The sequence below is a fragment of the Malania oleifera genome, chromosome 12 (assembly GCF_029873635.1).
Source record: "Malania oleifera isolate guangnan ecotype guangnan chromosome 12, ASM2987363v1, whole genome shotgun sequence".
Lineage (NCBI taxonomy): Eukaryota > Viridiplantae > Streptophyta > Magnoliopsida > Santalales > Ximeniaceae > Malania > Malania oleifera.
The window spans coordinates 44,826,867-44,852,041 of NC_080428.1; the positions used below are offsets into that span (position 1 = coordinate 44,826,867).

At 36.2% G+C, this 25,175-nt stretch overlaps 1 protein-coding gene across 1 annotated transcript; it reads right to left on the bottom strand.

Moving 5' to 3' along the window:
• Nucleotides 1–2,470: 2,470 nt before the first annotated feature.
• LOC131144847 (cyclic phosphodiesterase-like) lies at nt 2,471–24,597 on the bottom strand. The gene is made up of 3 exons (XM_058093748.1): nt 24,055–24,597; nt 16,303–16,357; nt 2,471–2,870 (listed from the first exon to the last, which is right to left on the bottom strand). The coding sequence occupies exons 1-3, from the start codon at nt 24,367–24,369 to the stop codon at nt 2,665–2,667; spliced, it is 576 nt and encodes a 191-aa protein (XP_057949731.1). The 5' UTR covers nt 24,370–24,597; the 3' UTR covers nt 2,471–2,664.
• Nucleotides 24,598–25,175: the final 578 nt, after the last annotated feature.

A 25,175-nucleotide genomic window follows, 5' to 3' on the forward strand; every position in this document is an offset into this window, starting at 1 on the left:
GTGTTAATTTTAAAATTTAATTATGTCAACGAGAAAATGTGAATTTGGATATGAAAAACGAAAAAAGAAAAAGAAAATATTAAACACAATATTAAGGGTCCCTGATTAAATCATTCGCCCAGGGCCCCATATTGTGAAGAGCCGGCCCTGGTGATATCATAAAGTCAAGGTATGAAGTTAATTGTCTTGACCCGCTAATAGTTGGAAGGATCAAGTGTGCAATTGAGACCAATAAAGATTATCTAGGCTCTTGATAAATGGATTCGAATAGGGTTGTGATGAGAGATAAGATTGGTTGAGAGGAACGTAAAATGCAATTCGACGCACATGAAGCACGGGAGTAAGATCTGCTTGAGCAATTGTTGGAGAATTGAGCTAGCTTCTGTGTGGGAGACGATTTCTACTCGAGGGGGAGCACTTAAAACTCATAAATAAGGGGAAGATTAAGAATTTCGTTTGTAAATTTGTTTCACTTTGAAAAAATACTGAAAAAAAAATGGATGTTATTATCATACGATTGGACTCAAGACTTACTAGACCTAAACTTTTGTGGTATATAATTTATAATAACTTTCCATCGCATTAACAAGTGACAAGATGTTATAGCATGACTAATACTAACATATTCTCTCGCCTCAACATTGCCCAAACAATAATATATTATCTCATAATCACTGAATTTTAAATTTTAAATAAAAAATCACCACTTTTAAATATTTTTATATTAATAATGCTCTAGTAATTAACTAATTAATAAGGGGGTCGGCGTAATGATATATATGTTGTAGCTCATGTGACACATGGCAATAGAGGAGTGGTGCATTCACGAACCCCGATCTCTCAGTCTTACACTTACCCAACAACCCATCTCACCTTCACACGCTTTCCCAACCACTATTTTTTTCCCTCTATTTTTTTCCGCGTTCGCATTTCGTACTTTATCCTGATCAGCGAGACCTGAGGCAGAAGACGCCGATCCGTAGGTTTGGTGCCACACTAGGAGATCCAAAGGGCTCATTGGTGGCTGGAGTTCTTATATAATAAATAAAAAACAAAAAATACTGGAGGGGCTTTTTTTTTCCCTAATTTCTAAGTGAGAAAAATGTGTAATTCAAATATTCAATGTAATGGATAAGATGCAGTCCAAAGATAGGGTGGATGGATGAGGATGGAATGCTGCAGAGGTTGACAGCTAAATTAAAGAGGTCAATTTCATTTTCATTTAGTCAATTGCCCATCAGACGCCCTGATTTAGGGTTAAAAAAGGGATAAGATCCATCACGTGTGTGTGTATCCTGACCACCCATTCAATTTCTTCACTCCACTTCAATTTTAAAACATGATTAAATATTATACGTTTACTTTTACGGACTACCTGCATATATGTGTGAGTTAAGCTATCCCAACATTGGACCAGATCTAACATAAACGCAGCTAACCCCCTTTTTATCCATTCTCTATAGGCAGAATATTGGATTGCCGGCTGCTATGCTGGTCAATCAAAGGATGAAATGAAATAGAAATAAAATAATTAATATTATTATTAGACTAAAGTTGTTTATTGACAAATTCACTTCCATTTTATTTTATGGGTGTACAATCAAAATCACATATGTTTCATTCAGGTCAGCCTGGTTTGATTTATTAATATATCCCGTCAATTTAAGGGCGCGTTTGGTGAATTTTTTAAGAAAGTGTCGTAGCCTGAGAGTACTTATAATTAAGAAATTATCTTCCACCTATGGGGAGAGTATTTTCAATTGTTAACATTAAGTTTGGATGGTACATCCAAATAAAATATAATATAAAATTATATATATATTTTATATATCCATATAAACCTAAAAAGGTCAAAAATAAAAAAATTATATCTTATTTTTTAATTTCTTAAGCTTCATATTTAAAAAGGTGGAAAATAAAAAACCTGTTTAAATAGCAACATAATTTTTTCTTTATTTTTAAATTTAAAAATAATTGCAAAATAGATAACTTGTTTTTTGTTTTTTTAAATTTTATGTGAGATAATATATAAAATAATAGATTTTGAGACTTAAATTTGGATTCATGCGAAATCAGAAGAAATGTTATATATAAATCACACAAATTAAAATTTAAAATCTGAATGCTTTGCTTCCATAGGTAAATGAAAAGTTAAAAATCTAGAAAAATAATAAAACGATGTTTTCCAACTTTTTTTTATATAAATTTGAAAAATTTAAAACCACAATTATATTTTTGTAATTATTTAGAAATTATTAAAAAAAAACAAAATTTATTTTTACAAGCAAATAATGCTAAAACTATTTATTGTTGTTCATTTAATTCATACAAATGTCATAAAAAAAAAAAAAATTAGACAATTTCTATAATTCATTAGAAAATTAAAATGGAAAATAAAAATTATTTTTCAAAACTAAATAGGCATGCAATATCTACAAATAGCCAAAGGGAAGCCTTTGGAATCTGGCCATATTTAAAGGGATGCTTTTGTAATTTTCCCTTTATGTCTGCTTACCTCTTTTATTGTAAAACCCATGTAAAGATACATTAAAAAAAAGAAAAAGAAGAACACCAAATTGTCATTATTATAAATAGTGGCAAAGAAAAAAAAAAAAAAGATAGTGCCAAATGTTTTATATTACCAAACTGTAAGCATAAGAGCACCTAATTGGAAATGAGAGGGCATTCAGCCACCTTCTCCCAGGATTTAAGAGTTCTGTCTTCTGTATCTGTTTTGTACAATGCAAGGCGGTCAATGAGAAAGCTCAAGTTGCAGATGCCCTCATCAAGGACCTTGGCTTTTTCTTGAGCTTTCTTCTTCACATCATCTGTACAATCTCCATAGAGGAGGCTCAGGTGTGGCATGTAAGCTGCAAAAGCATAGAAGATTTTTATTAGCAAAACTTTGCCAAGGTCACTATGAATCCCATTGTGGGAAGAGGCACAAAACAAATATTGATGCAATATAATGCCTTTTCCCACATACATACACAAACTCTAAACATATATATAACTAATATCAATGAGTTCTTGGCTGCAAGGTTGACACAATAACTGTGCGACTGTTGGCATATCCTGTATCCTTAGGAGGAAGATAACTTCATTAGTCATTAATTGATAAAAAAGGAAGCGATATTAGATAGAAGGGAAGATACAACAAGTTGGGACAAAGAGCCCACCAAATAAGACAAAAAAACCACAAAAAGAGAGACAAAATAAAACTAGACATTGTTAACCAAGAAAGCCCCTCTTCAACCCCTTCGATCATAATTTACCGAGCTCTTCAAATTCACTAATTCCTTTCGACCCTTCAACTTTTGAGCTATGCCACCATCCATGTGCACTCCATTTTTTCCAAATATCAGTCAATTTCAAGCCCATTTTATCCAAAATATCTTGAGCTTCCTCCTCCTTAGCATGAGAATCTTCCATCATGCTAAGCTCTCCTTGAGAATCCCTCCTTAATAGCTCTGCCACCGACTCCCAAAATTTTTCTCTCTTTATCTTCAAACACCTTCCTCATCTCAGCACCCATACAAGCTGCCTTTTGACGAGCATAAACCTTGTTCCCTCAAATCTGTTATTATTAATATCAAAACCATCAGTTTTCCCCGCAAGGCATCTTCTGATTTTTTTTTTTAAAATTCTTTTCCATAACAACTTTTAATCCCTCTCCAAAACTAGTTGCACTTTTAATCTCATGATCTTGTTTTAAATCTAATCTGCTAATATTCTGATATTTGTTCAGAAACTTGATTAGTTTGACTCATAACTTGGAAAGCAGTAGACTGGGAGCTGATTCTATTATCAAAGGGACTAGGGTCCTCCTTCCCAGTACTTGTCTTCTGCGTTTTAGGATCAGTATTTGGGCATGCCCTTTTTTGGTTTCTAGCAAGAAAGTACCTGGATCAGTCTTAAACCATAAGCCCGACTACCGCCATGGCCTGTCTGCGTAGAGCCCAAAGTCTGAGATCTCTTAGACTCACATTAAAATCCAAATCAGACTTTCCTGAACATTGGAACTGCTCAGTAAGTGGCTCAATTTGTTAAAAGAAACGAGCCTCCTTTTTCAACTATTTGGGCCAGGTCCAAAACAAGAAATATGCCCCCAGCCTAGTCCTCTTCACAATCTCCTCCCTGAACACAACCCCCTAGCTGCATCTGAGATAGGTGTAACTCCCACCAGAACCCTAGCTCCCCCCCACACCTAGTCAAATTGATTCCTGTTAGTCTGTGAAGGAAACTGACTTTGAAACACTACGACCCTTCAGCAGTGTTGGCCTTACAAGGTTTAACATCTTGTTTTGATGCTAACAAATAAGTAGAACTTAACATGCTTTGTTTAAGTGATGTATTTTCAGGACTCAATGATGAATGCAAGGTTAAAGAATTCATGAGAGCTTATACTTCAAAGAATGATGATTATATCAAAGCTTAAGGCATGGAATAAAACTTGAAGATCATGAGAGCATTGATATTAAAGAAAAAGCTTCAAGAATGAAAGCCCAAGTGATCAACATGGAAAGCTCAAAGAAAGATAAAACAAACATAAAGACCTCAAGGAATTCAAAGATTGAAAATTTGAAGGAGTTTATAGAAAATTTCATGTAAGTACTTCAAAGAATTTCAATATGGATACATGAAACTCTTAGGTTAATTTATTGAACCTAGATACCTTTCAACATACTTGGAAAATATTTTTATAAGGTCAAAAATTATTTCAAAAAGGTTAGAATCATTTTTGGAATGAAAAACACCAAAAAGAGATTTTTCCAAACGCTGTTAATTTTTCTACATTTGCATTGAAGTGTATTTTTCTCTATCAAAAACTCTTTATTTTAAAACGTGTTCAACATGAAAGTTGTAGGATTTTCTCTTAGCTTTCATTTGACACCAAGATCATCAAATTTGGAGTTATACAGAAAAAGTTATGGTCGAAAAATAGAAGGGTATTCGAAGTTAACAGCAACCAGTAGACTGCCTGAACCAGGACAGGCGACTGGGTGGTTGTGGCAGGCGACTGGTTGTGTCCTGGTAGGCGACTACTAGGCTACTGCCCCTGCTATTCCTTTAAAAATAACATGGTAGGAGACTGGTGGATTGGGGCAGGCGACTGCCATGAACAGATTTTGAAAAAAACCTCAACGGAAACATTTTTTAAATGGTTTGTTTGGGGCTCAAAAATTATGAAAACTTGGGTAATATTTCAAGCCACTTGGGGACCAAGTTACATACCTTTTAAAGTCTATAAATAAGCTTCAAAGGATCATTGAATCATACACCAAGAATCCAAATTCTGAAAAAATTCAAAGTCTCTCTCAAATTGCTCTCAAATTCTCAAGTCTCTCTCTTGCTCTCAAGCTCACATATTGTGCACGAATTCAACTAAGATTTTGTTGATTTTCTTCCACCGGAATTGTGCTACAAATTCTAAATCTTTCAATCATTGAAAGAATTAATCGGTAATATACTTCCTTGAGCTTCAAGTTAATTTCCATATTGTGATTTACTTTGAAGTATACTAGTTATGCTGTAATTGGTGTACTAACCAGCTCTTTGAGAAGCAAGTTATTTGTACGCATCTATTTGATCTTTATCTTGTAGATCGACGATTCCAAGGGTTGTTTGGATCGTTGGCTAAGCAAGGGGATATTGCTTAGAGAGGCCGGCTCTAGCCTAGTTAAGGAGTGACCGAACGAGGGAATATCATTTGGAGAAGGCGGGCACTAACCTTAACCAAGGAGTGTTGTAAAGGTTTGTTCCGCCCGTTAAAGTAACAGGTTTAGTGAATCCTTTGGTGGTTTACCAAAGGCGAGGACGTAGGCTGGGTATAAGCTGAACCTCGTAAAAATCATCGTTTCATTCTCTTTTTCCCTATTCTTTATTTTCAGTTCATATACAACTGCGTGGATGTTTTAAATATCTAAATTATACATACTACGTATATTTGGAAATCAAGTAAACTTAAAGTCCAATTTTGATTTGGGTTGTGGAAACCGAAAGGAAGTACGTTGGTTACACCATATCTTACGGAAACCATACGGGAGTACGTTACTTGGTTAACATCCCAAAGATAAATTTACCAAGAGTTTATTTGAATTCTAAATATTTGGAAAGAGTGATTGGATTCATTTATACAGGGCTTTACATCAGCAAGCATAAATTCTCATTCACTACAAGGCTTGATTCAAATTTGGCTAATATCAACAAACAACCATTCTGAGTTTTTATATTACATAAGTGTTGTGTATTGGCTTGGTTGTTTGCTTTCTAATTATAGTTGATGGGTTTGGTTGAATGATTGGATGTTTGTATGGTTAAAGATTAAATAAAAAAACTAAGTTCTTGAGTGCTTAACACATTAAACAAATAAGTCACAATTTGGTTAAAAGAAATAAAATAAGTTTAAGAATTTTAAAAAGGATTAAAAGAAAGTTTTAAAAGCCAATTCACCCCCCCTCTTTGGAAGCTATTCCTAATTTAAAGCAGCATTGCACCTCCAGAAACTACATCTTTGTATTTTTAGCCCTACAGCAAGCACTACCTGACTCCATGACATGGGAAGTGAAGAATCATCAACAACTACACCACCAGAGTCCTTCCAAAATTCCTTAGCAATCCCGCAATAATTGTTTGCAAAGTTTCTCCAGCCATTGCCCTTTGCAACACAAGGAATGAACACCACAAATTTCCTTCATTTCCATCTCAACCCTAACTCCAAAAACTTTCCCACCTTCGTCCACCTAATTGACATCCAATATCGCCTGATATCCTCACGAATGCTCCAATAACCCCATTCTGTTTGGCAGAAGACCAACAAGCCATCAGATAACCAGAAAGTTGCCACCTTAGACAACCTAACCCATCTGTTTCAAGCAACATTATTTTTTACCATGAGCAAAAAAGAAATCTCCCTGATCTTGTCTAAACGCAAATCAAAGGATTTTCCATTGATCAAGATTGAAGGATTCACCATATCTTACAGCATAAGGCTCCATAACTCCATATGTATGCACGAGTGAGAGAGAGAATCGTATCATGAGAGAGAGAGAGAGAGAGAGAGAGAGAGAGAGAGAGAGTTGTGCAAACATGGCAACAATCACCTGGGTTTAATACCGATTGTTGTTCTCAACAATCAGCCCTTAGAAACCAATTGTTGGCACTGAGTGTGGGCAGCAAAACACCTCACACAAACTCTCACTAAACAATTAATGGAACAAACAAGCACACACTCGATGATGAACTATACGAACCAAGCAATCACTCAACAATGAGAATCAATAAAAGCAACAATCAAAATGCAAGAATTTACGTGGTCGGCAATTTTCCTACGCCCACGGGAGCAGCAATTGTTTTTCATATGAACGATGAAGCTTACAAGCCTAATCTCATCTAGGGTTACATAATAATCATTATATGATTATCTAATGCTTACAGAAGACCTATAGTTGATCTAAAATACTTTTGTAGTGATCCCCCCTGGGGAAATCCCTCCGATTAGCCTAATCTACTGATCTCGGATTTGAAAATCCATGACTTCCGCAAGTGAAACTGTCGACGGTTTGAAGCCGAGAAGAACACCTCACAGCACTACCTAAAACTGTCAACGGTTACACCCCAAACCGTCGACGATTTGCCCTCAAGGCTACACCCTGCATCTCTCTCTTGGTCCCTCGCTTCACGAAGCTTTCCACTGGTACATGCGTTCCACTCAGAATATGAGCTACATTTCCGAATATTCACCACTGAGGAGAAATCCGAAAGCATAATCCCTCCGCTGCTCCACCCAAGCCAGTAGATTGGGACCCACCTCCCCTCTAACACCTGGAGATGTAAACCAGGTCCAAGCCACGCTTGAACTTGACCGTGGTAACAGGAACTCCACCTAACTGAACACTCAGCTCCTTGAACGATCCTCTGAACCACAATACTACCTTGGCAACCTCAGCCTCTGCCAAAAACTTTGATCCATTTGTAACCAGTACACTCTGCGACTGTACCCTGAACTTCTAACAATTAGGCCTTCCCACAACATACCCCGTTGCAAGCCTCCTATCATCCAAGTCCCCTGTGTAGCCTCCATTTACGAACCTCACAATTGACAAAAGCCTCTGGTTGCTCACTGAAGTACCCAACAACACTGGCGTAGGAAACCTTTGACACGACCTGAACATCACCGTTCGTTCTCGAGTGCTGAGTGGTAGACTGTTTACTTACATTCGCCAACAATGTACCTATGATCGATTTAACACTAACCATGCTAAACCTCACCAACACCTGATCTCCAAAACCACCCTGAGATAACTACAATCTTCATGTAGTTTTGTCTATACAGTCTTCATACCTGGGCGGTGGCCTAATAGCACTTCGAGCCCATTGTGGTCTCCTGAGCTTGAACTCCCTGCATTATGACCAAAGTCATCTCTGCCTTGAGTTTGAAACTCTACCTGCATCACAATCTCTTTTCTGCTCTAGTTTATCCTATGATACTGCAAGCCTCCTGAGTTAGAACTCCCTGCACTTCTGTCCTGAGTCTCCACCTCGGCCTGCACAACATGCTCATTGCTGCTACTCCAACTTTCTGACACCCGTTTCTCTTCATCTACCTGAGTACGCTGTCCCATGGTTTTAACACCTAAAACCATGTCTCCACCAATCGCTACCCTGTTAGTCATTGAATCACCTAGTTTCTTTGAATTTTCATTCCACCATCTAAATTTGAAACCTAGACAATCATATCAGCCATTTGATACCAATCAAAAGCTCCAATTGATTTGACTTAAAGTTTGTGAGCTAATGAAAGGAATTTTGGATTAATACTCTTAAAAGATAGATCATTAGAAAGTTCAGAAGAGTGTCTATGAGACATTTTCCAAAATATTTTCGTCCTAGTAATCATGTCCAAGCTTGGGCAAAGAGCATATAAGAGAAAATAAATATTGTGAACAATGCTCTTTGGAGAAAGGAAAGTATCCTTCAGATATGATTATGATATGAAGCAAGGATATAGTTGGTGTGTGGAAGGGATGTCTTGTGATGAGCACTCAATATATATTAGTCATTTATGATCAATAGTGCTTTATGCCTAGAGTGATGACTAATATTTGATCAGGCTTTTATGTTCTGGAATGAGCTTAGGGTATATAACGATATATGGCAAGATTGATTCCCTAAGGCTTAGGCCCGTGTAATGGACAAGAGGTATGCTTTGCTTAAGGTTTTACATTCAAATATGAATTAAGCATTAGGAATTATTTACCAGGCACAAGTGTTTTGTCCATTTGGAAGTGGATTTAGATTCTTAGTATAACGAGATAGTGTATTGGGAATGCATATACTAAGGTTTTATATTTTAAGCCAGAACCACTTCCTAAGCCTTTTAATCATCACAACCCCTAGACTTAGTCCTAAGATCTAAGGAAGAAAAATAATTAGTTAATTTCAATTTGAATCCATTTTTCATTAGGACTTGAGAGGTTTGCCGTCAGAATTACCCAATTACCCACTTCATCTTCCTATCTAAGCCTTTGGCACTTCTACATAAACAAGCAGACCAGATGTGCCTTTTCATTTCACTAAATAATGACAATAAAAAAATTGTGTATCATTTGATATAATTAATATAAAATAAATAAAAAATTACTATTTTATAAAATTGCATTTTATAGTAGAATGTCTACTCAAACTATTCTTACAGTATTTCATACTAATTAAAATAATATTGATGCACAATCATTTGTCTTAAAATGATGACAATATTTTTATTGTAAATTATTTATTAAGACAATAATTATTCTATTTTATCTTGTTTTATTTCATAAGAAATGAACCAATTGTAGTATAATTTTTTTTTTCTTGGGTTCATTGTTGGCAAATAGTACTAGACATTGACTATATGACAAGAGTTGGTCCATCATATCTTTTATGGCTTACCATTTTCTATTTTTCTCAAGATTTGAACATAAGATTATTTGTAACATGAAAGTTTCAAAATTTAACCATTTAGATGTTCATTAGGACACAAACGTAAGTGATAATGTTAGATCTGTTCTGGTGCCTACATTAGATATTTAGCTAGGTTGGGTATATCAAATGCAATTTGCATTTTGGTTATTAATGATTCAGTTATTTTGCTCACAAGGACAATTTCTCTAGTTAGGTTTTGAAGCCCATCAATTGCAGAAATTATACAGGAATCTTGTCCCTACATGTGTCTGTATGCGTATATTTTACTGTGAAACATGTCGATCTTGTCCCTACATGTGTCTGTATGCATATATTTTACTGTGAAACATGTCGTGGTTGGTTTTACATTTATTAGCATTGGATGTACGAGAGAAACGAGACGCATTTGCCACATGTATCATGTATCACATCCAAAAAACAGATCCATGGACAACATGGAGGGATAAATCTCCTATATAATTTCTCTCTTTATTGTAAGGTGTCACATCCCATTATCAGTTGGACTCAAAAGTAAGGAGAAATTTATTAGATTGTTGTCGTTGTTGGGCTATTTAACCATGTTACATTTTATATTAACTAATCGATTACCTTGATGTTCCAATTACTTAAGTCTCACATCACTTTAACGTGTTGGTTGAGAATTTTTCTTGGGTTTGTCCGACATTGAAAAAATAAAGTGGAAGCTAGATTAGTGCTTATATACATGCTTAGGCCCAAGACCCAATAAGTTTAAACTTTTAAATCAAGTTGATGCTCAACCATGTGTATCAAGTCCATCCATGGACGCTTATGGTGTTAACAAGTGGTATTAGAGCCAACGATTCGTAATTTCGAGAGAGTGGTATCATAAAGTCAAGATATGAAGTTAATTGTCTTGACCCGCTAATAGTTGGAAGGATCAAGTGTGCAATTGAGACCAATAAAGATTATCTAGGCTCTTGATAAATGGATTCGAATAGGGTTGTGATGAGAGATAAGATTGGTTAAGAGGAACGTAAAATGCAATTCAACGCACATAAGGCATGGGAGCAAGATTTGCTCGAGCAATTGTTGGAGAATTGAGTTAGCTTCTGCGTGGGAGACAATTTCTACTCGAAGGGGAGCAATTAAAACTCATAAATAAGGGGAAGATTAAGAATTTGGTTTGTAAATTTGTTTCACATTGAAAAAATACTGAAAAAAATGGATGTTTATATTATGTGATTGGACTCAAGACTCACTAGACTATCTAACCCTAACTCCAAAAATTTTCCCACCTTCGTCCACCTAATTGACATCCAATATCGCCTGATATCCTCACGAATGCTCCAATCACCCCTTTCTATCTGGTAGAAGACCGACAAGCCATCAGGTAACCAGAAAGTTGCCACCTTAGACAACCTAACCCATCTGTTTCAAGCAACATTATTTTTTACCATGAGCAAAAAAGAAATCTCCCTGATCTTGTCTAAACGCAGATCAAAGGATTTTCCATTGATCAAGATCGAAGGATTCACCATATCTTACAGCATAAGGCTCCATAACTCCATATGTATGCACGAGAGAGAGAGAGAGAGAGTGTTGTGCAAACATGGCAACAGTCACCTGGGTCTGATACCGGTTGTTGTTCTCAACAATCAGCCCTTAGAAACCAATTGTCGGCGCCGAGTGTGCGCAGCGAAAGACCTCACACAAACTCTCGCTAAACAATTAATGGAATAAACAAGCACACACTCAAGCCAGTAGATTGGAACCCAGCTCCCCTCTAACACCTGGAGATGTAAACCAAGTCCAAGCCACGCTTGAACTTGACTGTGGTAAAAGGAACTCCACCTAACTGAACACTCAGCTCCTTGAACAATCCTCTGAACCACAATATTACCTTGGCAACCTCAGCCTCTGCCAAGAACTTTGATCCATTTGTAACCAGCACACTCTGAGACTGTACCCTGGACTTCTAACAATTAAGCCTTCCCACAACATGCTCTGTTGCAAGCCTCCTATCATCCAAGTCCCCTATGTAGCCTCCATTTACGAACCTCACAATTGACAAAACCCTTTGGTTGCTCGCCGAAGTACCCAACTACACTAGTGTAGGAAACCTTTGACACGACCTAAACATCACCGTTCGTTCTCGAGTGCTGAGCGGTAGACTGTTTACTTACATTCGCCAACAATGTACCTACGATCGATTTACACTAACCATGCTAAACCTCACCAAGACCTGATCTCCAAAACCACCTTGAGATAAGCACAATCTTCATGTAGTTTTGTCTATACAATTGCCTTGAGATAACACCAATCTCCCCGCAGTTATGACTACAAAGTCACCCCAAGATAATCCAAATTTCCCTGTAACTTTATTCTTGTGAATCTCCAACCCAAGAACACTCTTGGCAGCACTCAAAACCTTCATGTCAACTTTCTTTCTCAACAGAGTCCCCAACTGATTTACCTCAATCGGAACCTTCCCAACAATCGGCATGTCACTTACATAAAACAACAGAATATTTGCTCACTTGCAGCCTATCTCCCTCTCCCCCTCTGGAAGCGCCACCAACCCTCACGTCTAACTATTATACAGTACCTCAATCTCCTCCACCATGGCACCTATCCACCAACCCTTCTCTAGGCCATGCACTGCCTCCTGAAAAGTAGTAGAATCCTTCCTTATAGTAATGGTTGCATAAGACATCAGATCATACCTGGGCGGTGGCTTGATAGCGCTTCTAAGCCCATTGTGATCCCGCTGGTCTCTTGAGCTTGAACTCCCTGCATTATGACCAAAGTCATGTCTACCTTGAGTTTGAAACTCCACCTGCATCACAATCTCCTTTCTGCTCCAGTTTATCCTATGATACTGCAAGCCTCTTGAGTGAGAATTCCCTACACTTCTGCCCTGAGTCTCCAACTCCGCCTGCACAACATGCTCATTGCTGCTACTCCAACTTTCTAGCACCCGTTTCTCTTCATCTACCTGAGTACGCTGTCCCATGGTTTTAACACCTAAAATCATGTATCCACCAATCGCTACCCTATTTGTCATTGAATCACTCAGTTTGAATCCATCTTTCTTATATACCAGAAAATGCACTGTCCGGATATCACACGAAGCCTAGATCCCACCTCACTAGAATGTGCATAATTGGACCTCCAAAATCTACCGTATAACCAATCCAAGCCTCTCCTGCAACTCTCCCATCTAGTGATACCTTTAGCGATCGATTAACCGAAAAACACGCCATAATCGCTGACTTCACCAAGAAGTCCCTTGCAAGCCCTGCATTCACCATGCCCTGCTCACAAAACTACTTGAACACCAGCGTACTTAGCACCAATATCTGACTTGAGGAACTCTCTTCCGATTTGGTACTCCACCTCCACCACAAGTTGCACTTAGCAAACAACTCTAACTTGTGCCGTGTGAGATACCCTCAGACCATTCGTGATAACCTCACGAAATACCCATGTCCAACCTGTGATGCTGTCCTCACTGGTCCCCAAACATCCATAACAATGTAGGTAAGAATGCCGCACGTTTTGTGTGTGGTTGCATCACACAAAACGGTATTACTTGACTCAGAATTCTCAGCTACAGCTCCACATACAGCTATATTACCCTGTAGTGCATAGAGATTGCCTACTATCGTCTGTCCTTTCATCACCATCAATACGCTATCACACACCATCATCGTCCCACCTTTGGACTTGTAACTATACTCGTTACAATCTAAAGCACCCAATGATATCACGTTCTACTGTAGATCAGGTACATGCCTTACCCCACACAATGTCCTTACCACACCATTATACATCTTGATCTTGATATCCCCCATTCTAACAACTTTGTAGACCGCATCATTTTCCATCAGAACGGAACCAAGACTTACCAATCTGTAAGTGGTGAACCAAACTTTGTTAGGCGCATGTGAAAAGAACATTCTGAATCTAGAATCCAAGAACCCGTGAGGCATTGTGAACCTGATGAAATAGAAAACATCTCACAATCACTGCTCCTTGAGTCCCCTTCTTCCACTACATTCGCAGATTTTCAAGAACCCTATTGAGCATTTGCCTTCCCCTTCTCCCACTCCGAACATTCCGATTTTATGTGCCCTAGTTTCCCGCACTTAAAACAGCGAACGTCCTTCCTCATGGACCGAGTTTTATTACCACTCGATCCACTCTAGGACTTGCCTTTCCCACGATCCTGATTACTCTTCGCCACGAACCCTTCACCATGTGAACCCTCATCGTTGGCATTTTTCCTTTGATGGAACCCTAACAATGCACTCGTGATGTCCTCCAACTCTAGGGTTTCTTTCCCCCAAGTTGGCATGGTAACCAGATTCTCATACATAGGCTACGTAGGTAGGGAATTCAGTAGCATCAACACTTTGTCCTCCTCGAACTTCACATCAACTCGCCCAAGATCACTAATGATCTGATTAAATGTGTTGATGTGCTGAGTCAAGCTCAAACCCTCCGCCATCTTAAGCCAATAAAGCTTTTACTTAAGATAAAGCTTGTTTGTGAATGACTTCAACATGCACTGGCGCTCCAGTTTTAGCCAAACCACCGCCGGCGAGTCCTCATCCATTATGTGATACAACACGTCATCGGCCAAACATAATCTGATAGAGGACACAATTTTCGCTTCTAGCTCCTTCCAACTTGCGTCATCCATGTTTTTCGACTTCTTTCCGTATAGACCCTTCACCATCCCTTGCTGCACCAGCAAATCTTTCACCCTCCTCTTAATACAGCCCAAAGTTCACCATTCGATCGAACTTACCAACCTCGAACCTTAAAAAAGGAATCCCAACCATTGAGAACCAATAGCTCTAATACCAATTGTTGTGCAAACATGCCAACAATCACCTAGGTCTAATACTGATTGTTGTTCTCAACAATCAGCCCTCAGAAACCAATTGTCAGCACCAAGTGTGCGCAGCGGAAGACCTCACACAAATTCTCACTAAACAATCAATGGAACAAGCAAGCTATCACTCAATGATGAACCATACGAACCTATCAATCACTCAACAATGAGAATCAATGAAAGCAACAATCAAAACACAAGAATTTATATGGTTTGGCAATTTGCCTACGTCCACGAGAGTAGCGACTGTTTTCCCTATGAACAATGAAGCTTACAAGCCTAATCTCGTTTAGGGTTACATAATAATCATTTTATAATGATCTAATGTGTACATAAGACTTATAGTTGATCTAAAAAACTTTTGTAGGGATCCCCCGGAGGAAATCCCTCTGATTAGCCCAATCTATTGATCTCGGATTTGAAAATCCGTGACGTCCGTGAGTGAAACCGTCGACGGTTTAGGCAAAACTGTCGATGGTTTGAAGCCGAGAAGAACACTTCGCAGCACTGCCTGAAACCATGGACGGTTACACCCCAAACTATCGACGGTTTGCCCTCAAGGCTGCACCTTGCATTTCTCTCTTGGTCCCTCGCTTCACGGTGCTTTCCCCTAATACATGCGTTCCACTCAGAATATGAGCCGCATTCCCAATAGAGAGAGAGAGAGAGAGAGAGAGAGAGAGAGAGAGAGAGAGAGAGATTTCTGAAATAATATGTACAGCAACATGTACAGCAACAATGCTTAATATTCTGAAATATGTGGCAATTCTAACAGCAATGACATAGTGAAAAAAGATTCTTATGTTTCAAAAAAATATAGTACAGGACAGTTAAAAAAATTTTATACCCAAAAAAATGTAAAGAAAGGAACTAGGGCTTTGGATGTGAAATTATTCTTTCCCTTCAATATACTAAACTCTCCTTGCCTCAGAATCTGGGGAAACATTCATCTATCAGCATTTATGTATGAGGAGGAGCAGACCCCTAATGAGTAACAAAAAGCTTCAACTGTTTTAAAACCATAAACGTAGCTATCCATCATTAAATCAGCTTATGTTACCCAGGCAGTAGACCTAGAATTGAATCAATCTGGAATGGTTCTATGCTCAATACTTGAATGGACTAAGCTTGATAAAGACTGCAGCTACCTTACCAAAATAATCCAGATTAATACATCAAGATGCAGACCTAGATTCTATTTAGAATCTCTTGTGATGATGTACAAGGTGCATATAAAATATTGATACTATTCAGTGTATAACAACTTCAACTGGGATTCATAAACATTCTATTCCTTAGCTGAAAACTGTAAAGCTTCATTGTTTTAAATTTCTCTAAAAAAGCGGAATCTGGTGATATAGTCCGATCACATTACACAAGTTTCAATAGTGACAAAGACTTCTCCCAGTTTGTACTACTTATAGTTAAAATAGAGATTACGACTTCAGAAAAAAGGAAGAGTGTATAGAACATACGTGTTGAGCTCTTGTATCCAAAATAATGGGTGCAGTGTGCACTAGCTTCCTTTACCTGAAAAAAAAAAAAAAAAAAATTCATCCCAGCAAACCATGCCATTACAAGGGGGAAGCAACTCTATTTCTGTATTTGGCTTATCACCTTTAATGAATAGCAAAACCAAACATTATTCACCAGTTATAGATATTAGGCAGTGGCAGATCCAGAAATTATATTTAGGGGAGGCCAAAATATATGTATAAAAAATTAATGAAGATTGTTTTAATATGTTTATAAATTATTATGACTTTTATTAATTTTTAATTAAACTATCTACATATGCAAAAAAATTTTAAAAATTATTAATTAGAGCCATGAGTAAATATATCTCAGTAACTATAAAATATATATATAGACACACACGCCACTATGAAGATGACATGTACAAAAAGAAATTTCAAAAGATCAAATATAGACCAATAATTTAACTTGAGTTAATAATCCTATAGTTGTGTTTGCAGCTTCTTTCATAGCAGAAAAATCATCAATCATTGAATTAGTATCAAAATTTTTCACATTTTTTTTCTTACTGCACATAATAAAGTAATTCACAAGATAGCCATCTTCATTTATTACAAGCTTGGTTTTAATAAAATTCATAATTGGGAAAAAACACACTTGATTACAATTTTAGAAATAGGGATAATTAAAATAAATTCAGTCAATCTAGCAACAAGGGGATAGATTACTAATGTTATTGTTTCCACTAACTCTCAATGTAATTTAAAAGAGTTGACACTTCTTAAAAACTCTAGAAACTAACAAATATCAAGTTAATAATGCTGTAACTAATGTCTAAAAGTCTTTAGAATAAAATTAATATACTTTTACGATGAATATTTTTGTCACTTTTTATTCTCTAAGAATTTTCTTTTAAGAATTATCAAGTTGTTATATGTGTACCTATTCTATATATTGGTATTAGTAACTCTTAACTTTTAACATTTTTTATTAGATTTTATACTATTAGATATGAAATTTTACATTTTGTATTTATTTTTAACTTGATTTTTTAAATTCTTCTAATAAGTTCTAACTATAATTTCTCTTTTTATTTATTAAAAAAAACTAAATATGATAATAGAAATAAATGCAGTTATTAATTTTTAAATCATGACATAAAAAATTTAGGTGCATGTTATTTATTTTTAAAAATATATATATACATATATTTGCATGGTAGTGGAAGGAGTACGTGTCCTTCAACTGGAATTAATTGTAAGGGGCAAGTGGGGTTTAAAGATGCATGCAAGCAAAAAAAAAACATTTGGTCAGCTTTTTGGGGTGGGGGGGTGTCATGGAGGAATAAAAGTTCTTATAAAACTAGCAACTGGGTATACAATTTTTTGTTTTTGTTTTTGTTTAAATCACTTTCTCCTATTTATACAGAACATTTTCTGTTCATTCATCTCATCTATTGCTTCACTTCATTAACAGCACATCATCCATAGTTAGAATCTTAAGATTCTCGATTTGATTCATACAATTCATATTAGTTCAACACTAAATCGATTCAAATCTTACTAGAGAATCAACAACTAAAACATAGATGAATATATTCACGTCATGAATCTAAAGAATCGAACTGAATTTATCAATCCACACCATTCTAGATCTATTGTATTCTTACATACTTGATTAGTTTAAAACTCCACTTTTTTTATTGTTTTTTTTTACACAATTACCTTCCATTCTTTGTCTACATTAGATTTGTGCTAAAAGAGGAAAATATTGAACTTTTGGTCTAAGTTATAGGAGTCTAGTGTTCTGCCATTGAGAAGGGGCAGAAAACTCGATGGCTAAGGTCGTACTCATGTTTCATTGCGTTATTAAGACCCAATAGTTAGTTTTTTCAGTAGTTTGTTCAATTATTATCATTTTTCAAAGTTTTTTTTTTATTATTTTTAATTCGAGAAAAAAATGTAGAAATATTATTTTTTAATTGTGATCAACAATTAAACACCAAAATTTTCAATTTTTTTTTTCTTCTTTTTTTCTCTTAAACAGCATAAAGTTCATTTTTTATTAATATTTCTCAACTCATTCCACTCATTCCATTACCTTTCATTTGTTTATGGAAGCCATATGCTTTTTATTGTCAAAATTTAAACATGTTGTACTATTTTGCTTGTTCAATATATGCATGTCATTACAGAAGTTTGTACTGAATCTTACAATTTGATTTGATTGTCGATTCTCTATTCCGAAAATTGGAATTTTGATTTTCACGCTTCAAATCTTGAATTGACAACTACAGTCCCTGGTATACAAATCTGAAACTTCTTCATCTTACAAATCTCACATTTAATTTAGAGTTCTGTCAGTAATCAATTATTATAATTTATTAGCCATTCTTTCATAAAATAAGAAATTTATTAAATAATTCAGAGATAAGTACAAATAGAGGATATGATACTTTCTTATGAACACAAAAATCTGACAAGAAACAACGAACAAATAAATAAATAAAAACAAAACCATATACAGGTAGCAAAAGAAAAATGATTTTCTTCAATGTCCATATAATGGCAAATGATAACCCTCAAATATTAAAGCATTCTTCTCGAACCAAATACACTAATCACAGAAAAAATTGCACAAATGTGCAACCTCTTAGGAATCTTTTTCCTCCCAAAACTCTTAGTAGGGAAAAAAATATTCAACTAATCAATACAGGCCGGTTTGCTCAAAAACTAGCAAAATGCCTATTCCGCTACTCCAAGCAGCTTAACAAAACAGTAAAAAAATGAAAACAAGATTTACCACTATTAAGGCACACCAAACAAATATGAGGAGTTAACTTACTAGCTTTAAGTTTTAACTCTATTAAGGACCACCGACAAACAAAAGCCACAACCTTGGAAGGGGCCTTTGCTTTCCATAACTCCCTCGAGGAATAAGAGTAGAAGACTGAATAAAACAAACAAATAAATAAATAAAAATAAAGGATTTCCATGAAGGGACACCAAAACTATCTAAACTCCAACCCCTAGAACATGAAAAGAATCCAATAATGTTAGAAGCAAAACAAGATTTCCACCTCTCTATCATAAAGTTCCTTGAAGAAATTAAGGTTTCGTGAAAGAGTACGCATCGATGATGCGATGACTATGACGATGACAATGATTATGACAATTAAGTGAAGCAATATAAATACTAGAGAGGTGATAAAGATGAAGAAGCACAACAGAAAAGAAGCTTCACCCAAAGGAAAAAACAAAAAAGGGACTTAGGCAATGATCCCCAAGGGTTCTGTGGCTCATGAGTAATGCTAATGCCTTTACAACTTATTGTAACCTAAACATTAGTCACAACACTTATTCATATTAACAAAATGCATCCATCCATATAAATATTATCTCATATCTCATAACACAATCATCTAGGTCAATAGCCGTCCAGTTCATGTAGGCCAACTAGGCAACTACCATTGAGATGTAAAGACTGCAGCAAGAGGGAAAGAGCATAATGGCAACAAGGGAGTGAAATTCCAGGGGAGGGACAATAAATTAGACGTCAGGTTATTTTGGAGTAAACTGTTGCACTAGATGAGGGTTATTTTAGTCTATATATATAAAGATGCCCTTCTAATCCCTTCGAAGATTAGACAACAAAACTCCCCAAAGGAAATGCAAAGAATGAGCCAACAAGGAAGCAAGAAAAACAACTCTATCCCATAATAAATGTGAAGGAGTTGGTTTATGTCCAAATGTACCTTTGAGTAAAATCTATTCATACCCCCTTAGGTATTTAAAAATGGCATTAAGCCCCCTACATCTTAAAAAAATATTTAGATGTTCCCTGCTTTCTAATGTTATAATACAAGCCCCCAGCCTCCAGTTATCCATTAAGTTCATCAACTTGTTCTAATCAAAATGCCTATTTTACCATTTTCCTCACATTAGATAATAAATTTATTTTATAGTGCATGCTGCATACGAGCACATGATTTATGTGTAAATACAAAAGAACTTGTGCATGTGTGCATGCATGGGTATACAAGACACCGTGTATGCATGCATGGACATGCGCACTTGCCCACCCTTGTGTTAAACCAAGAAAAATAGGGGATTGGGCTAAGTTTGCACATGCTTATGTTAAACTCGAGTATTAGGCAGGTCAATATTGAAAAATATTTTGTAACTGATTGAGTAGGTGTCTTCTCCTATCTTAGATTGTGATTCTTGCCTCTTACATTATTATACTTCTTTCGTTAATGGAAAAATTAAATTCACATGCACATGTAAAAATCTATACATATGAATGTGTTAGACAAGGCTTAAGTATGAGCCTCATAATAGGCAGGACTCAATGAGACAAAGCAATTCTAGGTTAGCCAGCCTAGAGAGAACAATTTAACTTAAAAAGTATACATCTACATATCTCATCTAATAACAAAAAGTGACAATTTTCACTCTGCTTTTTCTCCCTATGTAGTTTTAGAAACATTCTTTCTACAGGTTCATAGTCAAAGTAATTTTTAACTAATCAACAAATTATTAATTGACACTCCTTGACTTTTCACACATTTCTACCCATAACTTCCAAAAAACTGTTCATAACTTCAAAACACTATCCATAAGTACTGAAGGAAACAGAGCATGCATGATACTTGTGCCCACAACTAGTATGCAGATATATCTAATTTGTATACTTTTATATTTTAATATTTATATATAATATTAAATAATTTTGGATATTTTTAAATATACATAGACTGGCTTAGCAGATAATATCCCAGCCTGGCCCAAACATCATCTAATCCTAGCCAAACCTAACTTAAGCAGCCTAATAATTAGGTCCAAAGTAAAAATGTGCAAGTGTGTATGTTCAAGTAGGCACATGCAAGCACACAGGTTACGTGCTCAAGCACAAAATATATGATAAAATACAATATTTCAATTGAAAAAAACATATATAGATTACTGAATGTGAATAAAGGGGCAAAAAAGGCATTTCATCAGTATAATTTTGTAAACTTTGGTTACATTTGGTTTGGAGATTGTCAATAGTCATTTTTTTTTTTACCCAAAATAGTCAAATAACCTAACTAAATATATGAAAAATTAAGCTAAAAAGATTGAAGGAACATTGCATAGAGTGGTCAACCGACCCCCTTTCCTTGCACATCTGTGAAGGAATTTGGCGCCACCTAATAGCGGTCGACTAGCCCTTTTGGGGCGGTCAATCGGTCTAGTGGAAATTTAAAAATTTGAGTTGTTTTGATTTGATTGGGTAGTGGACTTGGGCATGCCGACTGTCCTAGTTGTTGCCACATGTTAGGCAATGACCAGGGTTGTTGGTTGGTGGTTTTTAGTTTGAATTTGAATTTTCAACATTCAAAAATCAAAGGTTGTTTCGCTCCATTTTTTGAATGGTCTATAAATATAACATGTGGGGAACATTTCTCTACACATCCAAGTGGGGGTTAAGGGAGAGAATTGCAGTCAGAGTTAGAGCAACCTTAGGGGTTTGAGAGGAGTTGTATTTTGGATTTTCTAAAGAGAATTACATTTTTTCTCTTCCAACTTTAGGGTTTTTTGGAGTGTGTAATTTTAAAAAGGGAATCCCCATTTGTTATACCTTTGTGGCATTGATACAAGGTCAGTCCTATCACCCTACCTTTGTTGTTTTCAAGTTTCATTTTGGTTTTTCACAAAGTCATGTGTGTTGTCATGTGGGATACTTGTGATTGTTTTTTATATAAAAACATGTGCTTTTGTGATGAATATGTCATCTAGGATGCATTGAGGAATGAAGTTATAGTCTGATTTTGTGAAAAATTGCATAAAAACTGCATAGAATTACAAAATTTTAGAGGTTGACATGCAAACATTTGGTTGGCTAGCAGGCATGACCAATCACCCCTCTGGGTTTCAAAAAATGTAGTTGTTGGCTATTGTCGACGGTCCACCAGTCTCTACAGATGGTTAACTCTTAGTCCAGAGGCCATATTTTTGGGCATTTTCTCGATTTTTCATGATGTCAATGGTCAAAACACTCCCTAGAGTCTATGGTTGAATTTGTTTGCTGAGATCATGATGTGGTTTCACAGTTTTCCCATGGAAAAACCAAAAACTCGTTTTCTAAAGTGTTCTCAAGAGATTTCAAGTGTTTTCAAAACAAAATTTAGGAATGAATGCCCATGATGCAACTTTTGGGCATTTTTTTTTTTTAGAAATTTCGAGTTCTAAAAATGAGTTTTCAAGGCAGGTTTGTAGTTCTAAAATGAAAATTTTCAAAGCAATCATATATGAAGAGCTTGAGGCTGGAAAAGTGTCGTATTTCTTAACTTAAACTTGACTTCAAGGCTCTTCTTTGTAGAGAGTTTATTGAAAAATCAATTTTTTTTTTTAAACAAAATGGAGGTTTTTCAAACAAAGCTTCAAGTGTTTTCAAGGATTAAAAAAAAAATTCAAAATGTTTTTCAAATCCTAATTTGAAAGTATTTTGATGAACTCTAGACGACTTAATTTCTCTCTCAAGGATATATAGGCAATTTACAGTAGTAGACAGACTCAACCTCACTAACAAAAAAAGACCATAAGTCTTCCATTTTTTTCTTTCTTCTTTCCTTTCATCTTTTCCTTTCAAGTTGTGCATGAATGTTCGTTCGTTTTGGAAAGATATCAAGTAGTGGGATCTTCATGGGGTTAAATATTTTGAATAGACCTTACAAACGCCTTTTCAAAAGGGATTATGGATATAAAGAGTTTTCTGTAAAAATACAAAAGGGGTAGAAGACTGCTGCAGGCGGTCGACTGGTCTCTACACACAATCAACCGGCCACTGCTGCAACTCAATTTCCATGATTTTAAATGATTATTTCCATAGAAAAAATTGCTTTTCTCGAGGGAGATACACACGCATAAGGTAAGTACGGTAACCATTCATAGAATAGGTACTGTAGGATACTAGCTCTCTATATTCCATCCAAAAGGAATTAAAGGGACTACCTTCCTTATTAACAGTTGTATTCATAAACCTAAACCTCTTTTCAAAAGGTTTTTCTTTATTTTACCTTTTCAAAAACTAAAATAAAGTGGCAACTCCATTTTCTAAAATAAAAGGAGTAATATATAATTAATGATTTGATTGTCTTACTTAATTTTCAAACGGTCACCAAATTTGTTGGCAACCAAAAAATTATATTGTTATCATAAAGAAAATAACAATCAGAAACTTTTTATGAGTCCATAATGAGGAATAGACTAGAAATAACTATTCCTAACTTTCACCATGAGAATGTTTATTGCTTTCTTATTACATTTTTAATGAAATAATGAGGATTATACAAGGAATAGTAATTACTTCTATTCCTAAAATTTTCACTACATTCTATCTTATTCCAAAGAATAGTTATTTTAAACATAACCTTAATATCTAACTATATAGTTGCGTTACGTGCCCGTGTGGAATTAACTCAAAGGGTGTGTCGGGTCATTTCAGAAACTTGAGGGAGGTGAAATGGATTTAAACTTGCATCTTTCTATCTCATTTGTGGAATTCATCCGCAAATCCAATCAACTTTAGTTGGATTGTAATAAGAGGATAAAATTCCTTGATTTTGTTAGTTAGGATTTCAATTCAATGATTACCATGCTTGCAGGTAGGGAAAAAAAAAAAGAGAATCTACAAACCAATGCTACAAATTGCAGTTCTACATTTTCCCCCAAATGTAAACCCTTTTTCTTACACATAATTGAAATTACCTGAGAGGTAGGGTGAAGGAGGAGGTACACGCACTGATAGAAGAAAGTTCCAGTGTCCACTTTATCCACACTTGCAGTATACGCCCTAAGACCATCACACGCTGATTTGAACTTCTGAACTGCATCATCCTCCGCGAGCTCGATAGCTCCGACGACGGTGACGTGCGCCTCGAACTGGGGACCGCCGAACTCGGATCGCAGGCCGTCCATCAGCACCTTCAGCCGCCGCCTCACGTTTTGCTCGGGGATGGCCCATACCGAATAGATGTATTTTGTGCTGTGCGTCGCTTGTTGTGGGGTCAAATGGGTGTCCATGGATGCTGGCCAGAGGAAGAGTGAGAGGCCTGAAAGACCCAGAAACGCTAGAAATATAATCAACGAGAGACGAGTTGTCGTTCACAGAGGCAGCGAGGCATACTGAGTCACTGAGCGAGAAGAACCTCGCTTGGATTTTTATTGGGGAAAAAAAGTAGATTTAAATCTGCGAGAATGTTTCCAAGTAGGCGTATTCCAGACAAAGGGATGAGTATATCCACAGAGTGCAGTGGAATATCCCATTTTCGTGTATTCTTAATTATCAATTGAAGCATATAACTAGTAAAACTATGTACAAATACATGGGATAGTACCCCGGGCGCTGGCTCGGGTGGCAAGGGCGACCTGGCTGAGCCTGTGACCCAGGTTAGCTGCTCGGGATCGATTCCTGCTGCCTTGAGCAAATCCCGATTTACCTCCCTGCAGGGTCTTGGGGTGGGTTCTGTGGGGCGTGGGGATTAGTCCCGGCTGTGTTGCATCCCAGGGTAACTTGGTAGATGCTGGTTGGGGACACCCGGACGTTATCCAAAAAAAAAATACATTGGATAGTCATATTATAGTTCTACATTTTAAAACCTCCAAAATCTTCTTAATGTACTATTGCAATAACAAAATTAAACCTTAATCCCACTAAAGTGAGGTCGGTTATATGAATCATTTTTCGTCAATTTATACAATCATTGACCATTTCTTTTTATAAATTCATGGATACTAAATCCTTATTCACTATTTTCTCCCAAGTTATTTTACGTCTACTCCTACTCCTATCCCTTCTTAACATACTCACAACCTAAAATCTTGATTTT

Coding starts and splice junctions, on each gene's coding strand:
- LOC131144847 (XM_058093748.1), bottom strand. CDS start 24,369: ATGGACACCCATTTGACCCCACAACAAGCGACGCACAGCACAAAATAC. Junction 16,358..24,054: donor TCCTTCACCCTACCTCTCAG/GTAATTTCAATT, acceptor TTTTTTTTTCAG/GTAAAGGAAGCTAGTGCACA. Junction 2,871..16,302: donor TGGATACAAGAGCTCAACAC/GTATGTTCTATA, acceptor ATGCTTTTGCAG/CTTACATGCCACACCTGAGC.